Genomic DNA, 15540 nt, shown 5'->3' on the forward strand with positions numbered 1-15540 from the left:
TTAACTGGTAATGTTGTATTTTTTACATTTATTGCTACTTTTTTAAAAGTAAACTACAATACTCCATGACAGAGCAAAGTATTGATGGCTATGTTTTATTCACTCGCCTATTTGAGAACAGGCTATTTACATTTCCCAATAAAAATATTCAACCAAAATATATGATAGTATTACTCCTGTAAAATACATTAATATATATGTACTACCCAACAGTATGCAGTTAACTAAGTTCAACCTCAACATTTAGAAATTTGACAGAAGTTATGTAATGATAAAAATGTTTTAACATGTCCTCATCATATTTTCATCATATCAAGACTCTGTTTTTATGTTAAACACTTTGGATAAAACCAATTTCACTCCTGAACTTTTGAAGGAAATATTCCACAACAATTTTGCGTCACGAACAGGATACGCTGACCGTTGGTCAGGCTCCAGAGGACCGTCTCCAGAGGAAATATTCCACAACAGTTATAAGCAACATTTATGAAAATCAAACAGCCTACTCATTGTCTAATAACGGAACCTTCTGCATAAACACTTCCAATTTTGATACGTAGGTCTGGTCTACTTTTTCCGAGAAGTCTGATAATGCAGAGTTTACTTGCAACGGAGTACTTTTTTTATTGTGCTCTAGGCTATTGGAAGGATACTTTCACCTACGTGCAGGGTCTCAACACTACGCATTACACATTTAAAAAATCCAGCTGTAGAATATAATCCCCTGAGTGTGTTTACACTGGGTTTATTATTTAAATAATCCTCCAACAGATGTAAATCAAAAAGTGTGACTGAAGTTAAAGTATGCAAAATATTCTAGAAAGAACAAAAAACACGTATCATGCAGAATGGCCCATTTCAGCATGATTATATATTATTGGATTAAGATTGTTGATCAATGAAGCCGTATCGTTGTCCATAATACTACATAACCATTTATTTGTTGAAGATATTTTGTATTATTAATCCGACTCTAAAATGTGGTGGAGTAGAAGTAAGCCCCAGTACCTCAGCAAATGTACCGAGTTAAAGTCCGCCACTGCTGATTCAAATGGATTCATACGCACCCCAAATAGCAAACAAGTTAAAATATTGCACGTTTATTTTGAAGGCAGCGTCACTGTTGTTCCGGTTTTGCTGTGGCTCGTTTACGTGAGCTTGACTCCTCGTGTTTCCGGGTAGAAGCCCCGCCTGTCAGCCTCACGCAGACCTGTCAAGCCGCTCTTATCAGCTGGATGGTCTCAGCGGATCCCTAAACGCTTCAGGCGTCTTTTCGAGTCACAGTGTCAGGCTTCATCACTGTTGTTGATACCAGTGTTGTACAGTTTAAACCGAAAGGTGAGTGTGCGGTTTCTAGTCCAAAGACAATCACCACCAAACGGTGCGGAAACTAGTCCGCAGAAGTTTGGAGTCCATTGTTCGGATTTTAAAACATACTTGACCCATGAGTCCAGGCGACACTGTTTCTAGATTTTATTGAGGTCACACCGTTTACAATTTCCTGACCAAACCATGTGAGGCCTATGAACTGTGCACTGAATTCATACAGCTCCAATCATTATCATTCCAAAAATAGCAGCCAAGTGGAGAGTAACTAGTTACAAGTAGGTTAATGCTTTTACTTGAGTTTAATCATGTGCACATGAAAAAGCAGACAGACTTCCACATTACTTTAATTTTTTTGTCTTTCTTTTTCTATGGGTTTCAGGGCATCTACCTCATCATTGTACCTAATGGATAATTTCAGCTTTTAGGAACTAACTGTTTGTGGCTTGAAGATTGAAATGCTTAAAAGTCAGCCACGCAGACCTGAATGGTGTTAAATATATTTGGATAATGTACCTTCATCAAATGTCTTTCATTGTTTGTGGACTGTAAGTTAACATTGTTCATTGTCGTTTGCTTTTCAACTCTTCTGCTGATAGTACAAATCTTTGTGTGCCAGAGGACTCCTCTTGTTATTCTGTCAAGAGCGCCATCTGGTGACCGTCTAGCAAAATGCAAGAGCCTAAACCTTGAATTATTTGTATAACCGATCTTATTCATGAAATTACTTTAATTATGTTTCCGTGTCCCTTTAAATATACATTTATTATTCCTTAGCTTATTATGTTTATGTATGAAACTCTGAAACTAATTTGGCTTTGCCTTGTTATACATAGGGGTTTAACGGTTCACAAAATCCACGGTTGGGTTCGGTACGACACAGTGGAGCCACGGTTCGGTACGGTTCGGTACAGTAGAAAACTATAAATGCCAGAGAAATGTACTTGATTTTAAAATGTATTTGTTCATTACAACTAACATCATAAAGTTATTCTTTGACTTTGAACAATGATGGAACTATACCTGAGTGACTCATCTTCTGGGGTGTCTTCTTAGCAACACATAAGCATAAAAAACAAAAACTGCTCCTTAATGTTATGTAGTATTGTTACTTACATCTTGCAAAAGAGATTTTTAATCTCAATGGGACTTTTTTATTTTTTATTATTCAAACGTATTCGGTTCGTCATGCGTACTGAACCGTGAGCCTCGTACCGAACGGTTCAATACGCATACGCGTACCGTTACACCCCTATACATGATGGCAATTTAATGCCTCCCTTAAAAATCAGATGTATTACTGTTTTAACCCTGCAAACAAAAACAGATACATCTTGCATCACGAAGAAAATCATAATTTAGCAGAAGTTCTGCAAAAAAATATATAATTATAATTCTAGAAGAGCAAAATGTCCCTGTGTCTGCAGAATTCCTTCATTTGTAATCAAGATAGAAAATCAAGCAAGTGAATTGTATCATTTCCCAAACAAATAATCGACATCATTGATGACCTATTCCTTAGTGCATGCTGCTTGCGTAATTGTAAACCTGGTTTTGTGTCCTTTGTTTTGGAATCAGTTACAGAAAGCTGAATGAAGCTGCTGGTGCTTACACTGTTTTGATAACTGTCACTGTGATAATGACCTCCAGTATGTGAGAGTATGAAAAAACATTCCTCCTACTTTGAAGCTGTTAGCATCTGCTAATGTGTAACAAACTCATCAACAGTTGTTTTTTTATTTTTACTTCTATGAAACAATACCAACTCAGAATTATTCAAAGTAAAGTCAATGAATGTGTTACTGAAAGGGTAGTTATCATATCCGTGTAATTTGAGTTTGATAGAAGTAAAATCTACAATATTTCTAAATGCTGCTCAAAAAATAGCTTATTTGATGATATATGGATCATATTTATGGCAGTTAAAGCTACTGCAGTTAACTTACCAGAGCTGCTGTTCACTATTTAGCTGTTCTTCCTCCTTTCTTTGTTAATAAAGAGTTTAATCTCACGCTTGTTCAGTACATCCGTGCGTTTTTAGTTCCAGTAAGAAGTCCTTCTCGATTCATGGATGCCAGTGAAGACAGTCGAGCGTCCCCAGTTGTATTTCATGAATACGTTTAATGCGTTCGAGGCTGAAAATGTCTGCTCCACAGAGGCAGCAGATTTTGGGATCGTCACCGCCCAACATGTCAGGCTAGCCCACTGACCAATCACGTATGGGTAAGCCAGCTAGAATCACAATGTACACGGATGCTGTAACAACACAATTTTAGAGATATCAAATGAATTTCGCTTTTCTGTTCACTTATGAGGGAAAGATGGGCAGCACTTTGCAGAGCATCACAGTATCCTTGTGTCGCTCCGTTGCTGCTCAGAGCACTTTGTAAAACGTGAGAACAGTTGAATAGGCTTTCAACTAAATGCCAAATTGATCTTCAATCACGTTATACACTTATCTGTACGTTTGCTTATGCGTCACTGACAAGAGATGGCAATGCAAAGTGAAATGCTCCTGTTTATATTCAGCACAACTGTGGTTATTTGTATAAATCATACACATTTCTTTTTCATAATCTTTGATGTCAATCAACCAACCAATACAACACTGATCAACAGATACAAAGATAATTGGTTTATGTCCATATTTACAAACGACCCCTTGACCTCCTTTTCCCTAAAAAAAAAAAGATGATTCACGACAAAATATCACTTATAACAAAAAAAAACTATTATTATGACTGCGACTGTTACTGCTCTCAGTACACTGACAAATTAGAAAAAATGACTTGTCTTTATATTATTTGGGGGACCTGGAGAACTGCTGACTTAATAATGTACCTTGCATTAAGTCTTAAAATGACACTCTTGATCACTGCTATTAACATTTGTGTGCTTTCCTAACCCTTTTCCCCCATTCTGTGATAGACGATACGAATCTTACTCACAAACAAAGAAAAGGTGGCAGTGGAATAGTTTTTTCAGGGGTTTACACAGCTGAGGAGGCGTAGAGACAGTCCCGCTAAGTGATGGCAAATTCAATTTCATCCATGTCTTCCTCCGTGTCCTCCGTGTCCCCCATGTTCTCCGCTGCTCTTTCAGCCCTCGCTCTCTCACTGGCCGGGATGTAGTTGTCCTCGATGAAGCCGTCGTCGTCTTCCTCGCTCACGGGAGGGATACAGTGGGGGTTGATTCCATGTCCCCTGTGCATGGCGAATTCCACCTCCACGCCTGGAAGCAGTGATAGAAACACAAGAGTTGTGCTGCATGACAGTCATCTAAAGGTAAGTCCTATATGTCATAGGGGGGGGGGGGGGGGGCTTGTAGTGTGCAGTGCTCTTGTGTCACTTTGTGTAAAACGTGTGTGAACGTGTCATTACAATTACATGTGTGATGGGTTTTGGTTCTTCATGTTAGCCACACCCTTGCTAATTTGTTTTTATTGTTCTGGCCACATGGGAGCAGCAACAAGACATTGGCATCTTCTTATAAAGGAATATAATCTAATAATTATTATTATTGTTCATCTATATAATAAAATAATAATATATTTTCACACCTAGCTAGTTGCTTACTTTGCATCGCAGCATCGCAGCTTTTGGACGACGGTTCATGCTGAACACAAACAGGCTGTGGTCTCAAATATAGCGCCACTTTTACCTCCCGCGCCATTAAAAAGGAAGGTTTGTTATATTAAGGTATGCTTTATGGGTTAAAAAAACACCAACCTGAGGGGTCACACTGGCTGATGGTGTCTGTCTCCGTCAGCCGTGTGTGCCTGTAGCTGGCCAGGTAGCGCCGGACCACCTGGCATTTAGCTAGCAGGGCGATAAGAATGGAGATGGAGATGGCCGTGGCCAGGACAGCCACCAGGAACTCCCAGTTGTGAGATTTATATTTTTGTGTCTGGGTTTCCAACGTGACTGCAAGAGAGGGAAATTAATCGCACCCTTGTCATTGTGGAAAGCACCTTAATAACCAAATCTCAGCTCCCACCACAAACCAGGTGGACCAAACGTTTAATCCTTTTTCATTTTTAGATGGCCAAAAATGATCAACACCCAGATTTACACTAAACTGCCAAGACTCCAAGTACATTTTTCTGACGATAAATGAATTGTTTCTGTTTGACATTGCGGTCGTAACTGCATTCTTACCGTTTTGTGTTGCTGTTGGTGTAGCTGTAGAGAGCATGCTGTTTGATGATGGTTCCATCTGGCTTTGCTCTTGTTTGTTTCTGTCTCTTTTGGGGTGTGACTTCTCCTGTGCGACTCAATTTCCTTCTTGTTGGATGCTCTTGCTTTGGTGCACCATCGACTCTAGCACGAAGCCATGGATCATGTCAGTCAAAGAACAGTTTTTCTGACCTGCTAATTGTATGCCTGGAGAAGAGGTTTTAATTCCTTCTCCGGTGTTTGGGAATGTGCAACAAAGCTGCTTACTGCTGCACTGTCTTCAGCAGGTAAAAAACAAATGGGATCAGAGGGAAATGTTGCAGGGCAGGCATCTCCCCAGATGAGGGAGGTAGTTGTCTGGAAGATTTCTGCTGACCAGTAGGGAGTTAAACCTTCAAAGCTCCACCAGATGGCGAGGTTGAGTGACAGCGTTGGTTCAGTAACAAGTTAAAGGTGGTGGCAGCGTTGTCGTCCTATGAGTGGAAGTATGAGCCCGCGTCCTCTGGCTCTGGTCAATTGAGGCTTTAGAGAAAGTGTGAAATAGAAATAGCGAGTTAAATCAGTATGAATCACACACACAAACACACTTGAAGTAGAATACAATATCCGTAAACTCCAATGCCCCCGTATCCCACTTGCATTGTAGCTTTGAATTCTTTTGGAGTCTTTGTGCCAGCAAATGCATATTTTATAACTGAACCACACAAAAAGAAGTTGAAAAAATCAAATGACCTAAATATTTCACTTAGTATGTATGAAGAGTGAGAGTGTCATCATGAAAAGGATACGCTGCCTGGATCCTCTGAATCCAGAAGTCATAATTGAGTACAAGCTGTCAGGAGCTCAGGAGGATATCATCCACAACAGGAAAAGTGTGTCGCAAACAGGAAGTCCCGCATACTGCAGGACCTTCCTCCGTAGGTCTAGCTGGCACAAAGCGCTGGTAAAATCACTGTGTGTGTGTTGGGTGGGGGTGTGTGTGTGTGTGTGTGTGTGTGTTGGGTGGGTGTGTGTGTGTGGTGGGGGTGTGTGTGTGCGTGAGAAATAATCTGACCACAGGGATCAACACTAACTTTTAAAAGTGGTTGTAAAGCTGGCAACCAGGCATCAGCTTTGCATTGCTGAAACTGAAAACACGGTTGCTATTCTTACTCCCCTTCTATTTTGAGTGAGTAATATACTCTCCAGTTATACATCATTGCTGATGCAATAAATATAACTTTTACAACCAATAAAAAAGGCCATTTGTTTGCTGTAATGCTTTACATTTTTTTTTTCTATGTCAAGGATTATATTTGTTTGGTTTGCAATGGACAGAAGCAGAGGTTCCCGTGCAGAATGCAGAATATGTGGGCATGAATCTGAGCTATAGGAATCGTCCAAAAGTAACAAATTCTGCCAACCGGCACCTTTAAAGCTCACCAATGAACACAATGTCATTGGTTTGTATCATCCCCAGTCTTGGTACAATCAACACTGAAGGCACTTGCAAATGACACGGTACAAAATGTAAACCATACTTCGGTGTTCCATTTTGACCTCTTTATTTAAGATTTCATTGAACTTATTTGTTTTTTTCTTTGTACAAAATGTACCAGAACACTGGCAACGAGTAGGATTTTGGGTAGATAATAATAATGACTTTTTTTTTTTATCATACTCTCTAAACTAAAAAGGCAATCTGGTTTGAATCAACATCAAACACTATCACTGAGCTTGTTTACAAGATATGTATTGAGGGGACCATTAAGTGCATCTTTGGATGGATGGAAAAAACAACAGTGAATGGAAAAGCTATTGACTCTTTCAGGCCATAAATAGTTCATAAACAGCTACTGATTGGCAGTGTTGGCTGTAAACACACCAACAGCTGCCTTTGTCTCTTCCTGTTCTGCCCTCACACATGCAAAGCACCACAAAATATACAAACCAAGCAGCACAGCACCGGGAGTTATAGGAGAGAAGGAATCTATGTGTGTCAGATGTACATTTGCATCTTTGTCTGCGTTTGAATCTCATTCTCAAAGGGAGAAGTCAGTTTTTCTTCGTCATTCTTTGTTTCAGTGCCCCATATTGTGAGTTCAGTGTCAGTTCGTAGACACTAATGATGGCCAGAGGGGGTGAAACATGTCATCAAACTGAATTAAACATCAAAATTAGATTATTCTCGTTCGGTGTGATCACATTCCTTTTGAACAGGAAAATGAACTGTTAACAGTTTTAGGGTTTGAAATTTGATTATGCTGGTGGAGATGGCACATTTAATGAGTACTGAACTTCAATACAACTTTGAGGAGATTTCTTTCTTGAGTACTATGCAACTTTTTATTTCAATTTTTTAATTGCAATTCAGGAGTAAATACTGTACTTCTTACTCCACTACATGTATTTGACCGCTGTAGCGTCTCGTGGCCCCTTGTTCGAGTTATAAGCATCTGTAACCAATAACACATTTTCCTCATAAACTTCTCAGATGGTTTTAGGGCCAAAGTGTCCAATATTTCGCCCAAAGAGGTGCCAAATTCTCATTTGTATAAAAGAACCATCTCATTTGTGATACACCGCAGAAAATCAAAGAGACGTCCTTCTGTTCACCCTCAACCCAGCAAGCCGCAGAGCGACTTGCAGCAAGCCTCCCTCTTATTCCACTGCCGAGATCGGTACTTCTGTCTCGCTTTGAAAATGTTCTGGAGGAGTCGGGCTGCACCGTGCTGTTGTTTGTCAAGGACATAAGGTCAGCTGACAGAGACATTGTTTATGAGCGTGATTATTAAACGCACACACTGTAAACCACATAGCCTGCATGAATACGTATTCAACTGTTGTACTTTTCTTCCCTTTTAAGTTTAAATTGAAGCAAGGCCATAATTAAGTTAAGTGTCCTCAAATGTCATGTTAGTTTTGTGCCTTTCAGCCCTGGAGTAATAGTGTCAACAGAGAGACCCCACACAATGAGTAACAGCCGGCCATATTAACGTTTAGCTAATTGAACAACACACTAACTTGCATCATGACCACACACTATGATCTTTAAAGATGGCTCCTTTATAACATGTACCCTGTAGATCTGAATGTGTGCTTCTCAAAGAGTGAAAAGACAATGAAAACAAAGCGAGAGGCTGCTAATGGTGCGTTACTGTTTTGGGTGAAAACAGCAAGTGGCCAACATGACACAGGTGCAGGAAAAGGTTTGGCTAGCAGGTCACTGAAATGAAAACACTTTGGCGATGTGTCTTTTCTGTATTGAGGAAGAACGGCCTTCATGAACTGCTACAGCACTGAATAACTGCAACGTAGAACATTATACATCATGATTTCATTTGTTGCGGTGCTCCAAATGTATCAATTCGGTCTATTACGTAGTACATTTTAGTGGCAGCGTCTTCTTCGGTCTGTCCTCCTATTTGGCTAAATACCCAAAATAAACCTATCTACGAATATACGGTTTTGAAGCATATACTGAGCACATTTTCCCAGCATGTTGTGACATTTTAGTACATTGGTAATTATTGCAAACAGTTCACAAGATAAGCTGTATCCCAACAAGAAAGTCAAGACCGTCGTGTGCGATCTTTACATCGTGCAACAGCGTCTGTGAACTGTAGCTCCCACATTTAGAAGAGCAACATGTTCATTTTCAGTCTTACCTGATCACCTGTCTGTGGTTTCTTCTAGCTTCAGCGAGTTCACCTGTTGTCTGTCCGCTCTCACATTTCACATCAGCCTCTTTTTGTTGTTGTTGTTGTTGTTGCTTCCTCTGTAAAATGGAGAAATATTATGCAAAGGTTGAACGAGGTGTGCTCTGCAGTTACTTCCCAGAAGGACGAGTTAATGAGTAACTTTCTAACTAAGGCGTACTCCCTCCCGCCTACTGTTGAGTCTCCCTGGCCAATGGCACAGCAGACCTGGTCAGGGCCAATGTTGTCACTCAGAGGTGCCAAACCAGGAAGAGGTAAACTATTCGCAATACGTCACGTTTTAAAATGATAACTGCCAGTGTGCGTTTACAAGTGAAGCCGTGAGCAACCAGTCAAACCTGTTTGGTTTGCAAATATATTTGCTGTTAGTGCAGCTGCAGTTCCAGTGGGTAATCAAATCATCTTGTTTGATATCTGCTTTGTATGTCTTTTCACTCTTGTAGTGTGTGTGTGTGTGTGAGAGGAGTTTAGTTAGTATGTATGCCTGCCAGGAGCCACGCCTTTGCTTTGTTTATCTAAAATGTAAACCCTCCCCTCAGTCCTTTTCAGATGAGGGAGGAAATCAGACAAGATGCAGTTTTGTTTGTTTAAGACGTGCAGCCCGAGGGAAGAGAGCAGACCTCTGGTGGCTGTGAAAGGAAAAGCGAGGTGACCCTGAAAACAATAGGGGCACTTCCTGGCCACTCTGCATCTTTACATCTCCCTCCCTGACTCTTCCTCCTTCCCTTCCTCCATATGTTCCAGGATGCTTCAGCTGCATGTCTTGGGGCAGATGGCAGGGACAAGGATGGGTTGGGACAGTAAAATGATAACTCAGCATCAGCTGTAAGAAACAGTAGGGGATTCCCACCACAGATACTGGGGGCTGTTTGCTGTTGTTTGGCTGTTGGATTCATGTCATGTCATGCTTTTTCTATTCATTATCTTTAACAAAAAAGACCTGATCATCGATAGCAAAAATTATAATTTTATGATCACTGTGGGTAAATTTGGTCATTGCAGAAAAGTATAGAGTTGAATTGGGATAAGTATAAGTAATATATTATTTATTTAACATGCGTTTGGGGATGTTTTGAACACTTGGGGGCAGCAAAAACAAGCTGTTATCACAACAGACTCGATATCGCTTTTCATCTTGTTAGTAGAGAGTTGCTTATTTACACACCGAGTGTATGGAGAGTGTAGCATTCATTTAAAGTTGTGTTTGTGTCCAACTTAAGTGTAATATGCACTACTTTGAGCTCTATTTTGCGCTCCACCAACTCATGAGAGAAATATTTGTCTCTTTAAGCTGCGAAATGCTCCACCATGCTCCACACTGTACATGACACAATGGTCGAACAAGGAAAGGTGCACAATCGCTAATGTAACATTTACGGATAGAAAGTAAATGTGACCTTGTGCCCAGGACATCTAGACAGCTGTAGCTGTGATCATTGTCTTCCCGGAAAGGTATTTTAGTTCATATTTTTCAAAATGATCAAGATTTGGATACATATTTCATGTCAAATGTTTTGATGGTAATGTCTTCCGTCGAACATAAACAAGCTCATTAGTGACACCAGCTGTATTCAGATTCTGGATAAGACTTTTGGAGGAGACCAGGGACCCCCCCCCTCCTCCTCCTCCTCCTCCTCCTCTTTTCTACCATGGGATGTTTACTGTTTGTCCTCTCAGTGAAGTGGTGGAGGTTGGGTCTGATGTCAAGGCCCCTCTGTGGGCAAGATGTGAAGGCCTTGTTAAGTCTTTTAAGAGGAGGGAAATAACAACACGTGTCACACTGTACATAACAATGGACGGTTGGTTGAGGAAGAGCTATGTGACAAACACGCCTGGTGATTAAGCGTCAAGAAGAGACGCGCAGCAGGCTCAAATGATTTTTTCCTTCCCTCTTATGAAATCCCCTGCTGCAGCCATTGTGATGTGCATCCACTGAAGTGTCAATTTTACAAGGTGACAGATGCAAATTGTGCACATTTTTGTGAGTCCATATGTCAGCGCCATCTGGAAATATGATAATGTGAGCGAGGCTCCCTGCACATCTGTAAATCTGTTTATGAAACAGCTGCAGTTTTATTTAAAGCCATTATTCTCATTCTCATTCTTGCAATGAGTTGTATGTTAAATGTGATGCTTTATATCTGGGCTCTAATTGTATTCATCAATGTGAAATGCGCTTCACCCACTTTCAACATAAAGGTTGTTTAAATTTCATCTAATTGAATCGAATGTAAGATTTCCTTGACTCACTAACCTGCAGTGGGAAGAGTCTGTCTTTGTTTGTCTTGAGTTTCTGCCACGTCTTGCAGGTGTAAAACTGTAGAAAGACATGGATATTACCAGTTTCTCTCTTTAATGGTGGGGGTGTTCATTTTGTTTGACTTCTTACTCTTCAAGGTGGATGAAAGTGAAGTCAAACTTAAAGCTGGATAGCAAAAGCATTCAAGCCCATGTTTAATTACCTGAATGCTTCCCTCGTGAGGACAATGATTTATCCAAATGGCTTGTTAATCATAGTCTGTAATATCCTGCTGTTTGTTTTGGATGTCATGGTTGTGTGAACGCACTCTAAAAGACTAACAATACGTTGACTGATAAACTCGCTGCAGACAAATGTCACAGGCACAGAAACACACAAGTCGAAGTGTAAAGTCATAGCTGTATTAAGAATATCAGCGACTCCATGTGTTGCACCATTGCCTGGTTACTGCAGATCTTAGGCAGAACTTGGGGAGATTGATGTAAAAGTCAGTTTTTATAAGAACCAACTGTGCATATTTCTAATCCCTTGGTGAATGTTGTGAGAATATTTATGCGTAAAGTGAGCGTGCTGCATGATTCAGTAATGGTTCAGCAAGGAATTTGTGTTCCAAAGGTCTCATATGGTGGTGATAATGACTCATATGAAAGAAATACTACTTTTTCAGGTTAGCCCTGCAGAAGAGATCTGTGCTTCCTCTACAGGGGTTCAGTCTGTGTGCAGTAGGGAATCATTTCGAGGCGCACACTAGTTGGCTTTAAACCAATACACACATTTAGCTGTTTGCTACTTTTTAAATCCCAAGATGGATCCATTCTCATGCATTTTGGATGGAAGCCTCTAGAAAGCTTAAATAGCATGCCATTCATGTCTGCAAATGCTGGGGTGGTCAATGCAGGAGTCCATAACGCAGGAACCTAGTTCAGCTGACATGGTTTTGTTCACACTGTTATAAAATATCTATATTGTGATTTTTTTGTGTTTTTGCAAGATAACTCCTTGTGAAGAGTTATCTCAAAGCCTGAATAATTAATCTGTGATTAGGGCAAGAATCAAGAATCACTGTGGTTTGAACTTTTTCAGTCGCGCCAAACCAATGAATAATCTTTTTAAACAGATGCCTTCCCACACTTAATCCCAATGGAAGCACAAAGAATGTTGCATTTCTTTAAAAAAAACTGGATCTCCCACAGGGCTTGCACTTTATCAGAGCTATAGTATGCAGAGCGACACTGTGTAGCATGTAAGAAAATGTTTTAAACCAACGTCTTCATTAAGTGCGGGTGCGTGCATGCTTTGGCTCCAGCAGCCACCCGGCTCTCTCTTGCCGTGTCCTTCTTACTCGCTTGGCTGATGGGAACGACTACAAAACTGTGTGAGCATGTCTGTGTGTTTGAGTCGGTGTGTGTTGAGCAAACAGCTATCAGACAGGAGCCGAGACCCTCCACCTCCACCCCCGCCGCCGCCTCCACAGGCCTTTTCCTGCCTGTAGGGTGATTCCTGCCCCTGCGCTCCCTCCACTTCCTTCACACACATATCAGCCTCCAGCAGCAGTACCTCTTCCTGAATCTGGCTCAAGTTCTCTGGACACTGTGGACAAGCAACAGCCCATCCATCTCTCTTTATCTGTCTCTATTTCCTTGCTTTCCCTGCTTTCTTTAACTTTCACGGACCAATATTTTATCATTTTGAATTCATCATCTCACATCATTTCCCCGGGTAACACCATGTTGAATAGTTCTCCTGGGGCATCTACAACTGTGCTCTTAAAGCACTTCCACACAAAGTCTCTGCTCTTGCATTTTTCTGCCTTTCAGCACATCACTCCCAGGGTGTTATCCAACTTCCTTAAACACGCCTGCAATATTCCAGGCATGTCGGCTGGATTTAATACCACTCCCTTTCCACAATTTCCTTGATACACATGTTCCAATGGGACAGATACTTTATTTCTTTAATTAGGATTTTGCACGAACTAGCATAATAATAGCAATGAAAAAAGCAGCTGTTCCAATGTTTAGCATCTGGCATTGGCTAACAGAGCAGAAAATAAAACTCGTGACAATGTGAGACATGCAGCTTTTTTACCCCACTCTCCTTTTACTTGTTATCTTGCTGAGTGTGCTGACTGTCTGAAATCATGTCATCCTCCATGATCCTACTGGAGGAAGCCTCTTCACATTAAACCCACTCTACTGGTCGACTACATGCTGTTATGATTAGGGCTTCCTTAGTCTGATCCAGAGGCTTTCCAAAACACCAGTAATGAGGTGTGTGCGGCTGTGTACGTGCAGTACCTTCACAAGGTCAGTAGTGGAAATAACATCAACACCCATCAACATCCCTGACTGCATGGAGGGTTTGTTTGGTGTCCGGCTGCTCTCTCACCCTGCTCTGCATCTGGTGATGGACCCAGATCACCACATCCCCATTCTCAGCCTCACCCCAGGAGGCAGATTGGGAGACTAGAGGTTGGTGGGGGGGGGCATATTGTTTTTTCCAGTGTGGGACTGATGAATGGACAGGAAGAGAAAGTTTAGGAACATGTTACTTCACCCCGATTACATTTGTGTGTGATCATAAGTCTGTTGAAGAGTGTGTGTAAAATACAAATATTCAAGAAAATCTATGAAGAGATAGAGATAGAGCTAAATGTAACACAAACCAGCAGGTATACAGTAGTTACTGGATGGTTAAGTGATAGACTTAATAACACTACTGTTATGGCTAAAATAAATTGTTAGCTTCATATGTTGGAACTGCATGGTTTGAAGTGCTGTTATTGATTTATATGCTGCCATTGGTACACATTGTCATACAAGTACACTAGTCTATTATTCACCCAGGGATGCACCCAGGATCTTAGTCCGTAGACTTTGTATCTCCCTCCCAAACTTCTGCTGCTTTGGGAGGGTACTCTGTGTGTGTGTGTGTGTAGTATAGAGGTGAAGGATTATGAATGTGTATATACCTACAAGTACACGTTCATATTTATATCATCTAGAGGTATATTATCTTACAAAGATAAGATCATATGGCATGTAGTCTACAACTCCTACTGTAGCTCATCAACTGTGCACATCCTGCTGCTCACCCTGTGGCCATGCTGACTTTGTATATTCTAGTCCATTGTCAAATCATTTCCGGGTATGTGTTGATCCATCTATTGGCGACATGCTCCACTTAGGGTTGCTTTAATGGAAGTTGTTCTTTGTGAGAAAGTAGGCCTATACAGTGGAAAGTGACGTATGGGGAGAAAGTATGGGAGAGAAAAGGAAGCGACATGTGACAAAGGTTGGGAACCATTTGTCATGCTTTGGTCAATGAGGTAGTTCAACATTCGAAATCATTATTTTAGTGCTGCATCTCCCAAATGTGTTTGCATGCCTGTAAAATATTTGCCTTTTGTACAGCTGTTGACGAAAATGTCATTAGTTTTTTAGGTATTTGGTCATAAACCAAAGTATTGGAGAAATGGGAATTTAAAACTAATAATGGCGCTAGATGAAGAGTTAAGATCGACAAAGACTTTACAATTCATCCTGAGGGAGACACAACTGTCTGTACCAAATTTCATGACGATCCATCCGATAATTGTTGAGAAATGTTACTTAAACTACAAATATCAACCTCAGGGTGGCGCTAGAGAAGAAGTCCAGTCAGTGGATCACCAAAGTCATTGAGCTTTATCAACTGGTCACCAGGGATATCAAATTTCATGGCAATCCATTTGGTATTTGTTGAGATACTTTTAGTCTGGACCAAAGTGAAAAACGAAACATTGCAATCGCCGAGAGCCTCACCGTCAGCAACAGCTGGGAACTGGGGTCATTCTCAATCCCCGACGAACGGCACTCAACTCATTACCAACTTGTTCTGACTCCCAATGTGTCAGATACCGCAGCTTGGTCAGCATTATTTGACGCGTTGGGGTGAGAACGTGTTTGGATTGCATCGTGGCTACAGTCAGAAATGCAGGTCATTGGCCCAACTCCGGTGGAAAATGGAGCTTGGAAGATAGTGTGGCAGTTTGCCACCATGTAGGAATCTCCTTGCTTTTAAAAACACATTCAGAACCTCC

The 15540-nt window shown here is 40.9% G+C and overlaps 2 protein-coding genes across 2 annotated transcripts in view; one reads left to right on the plus strand and one right to left on the minus strand.

Moving 5' to 3' along the window:
- Nucleotides 1-3932: 3932 nt before the first annotated feature.
- Nucleotides 3933-5682, minus strand: cUnh1orf210 (chromosome Un C1orf210 homolog). The gene is made up of 3 exons (XM_079267958.1): nt 5484-5682; nt 5055-5249; nt 3933-4557 (listed from the first exon to the last, which is right to left on the minus strand). The coding sequence occupies exons 1-3, from the start codon at nt 5539-5541 to the stop codon at nt 4349-4351; spliced, it is 462 nt and encodes a 153-aa protein (XP_079124084.1). The 5' UTR covers nt 5542-5682; the 3' UTR covers nt 3933-4348.
- tie1 (tyrosine kinase with immunoglobulin-like and EGF-like domains 1) overlaps nt 4516-15540 on the plus strand; it is a 30724-nt gene continuing 19699 nt past the window's right edge. The window contains exon 1 of the mRNA XM_079267956.1: nt 4516-4610. The gene's annotated coding sequence lies outside the window, so the exon portion shown is untranslated. The remainder of the gene's footprint in view (nt 4611-15540) is intronic.

Source organism: Melanostigma gelatinosum (assembly GCF_949748355.1).
Source record: "Melanostigma gelatinosum genome assembly, chromosome: 4".
NCBI classification, from domain to species: Eukaryota; Metazoa; Chordata; class Actinopteri; order Perciformes; family Zoarcidae; genus Melanostigma; species Melanostigma gelatinosum.

Bases quoted from the DNA above. Each gene is read 5' to 3' on its own strand.
- cUnh1orf210 (XM_079267958.1), bottom strand. From the start codon at position 5,541: ATGGAACCATCATCAAACAGCATGCTCTCTACAGCTACACCAACAGCA. The intron at 5,250-5,483 runs GTAAGAATGCAG...CCTCTCTTGCAG, and splicing joins ACCAACAGCAACACAAAACG to TCACGTTGGAAACCCAGACA. The intron at 4,558-5,054 runs GTTGGTGTTTTT...CACTGCTTCCAG, and splicing joins CAGCCAGTGTGACCCCTCAG to GCGTGGAGGTGGAATTCGCC.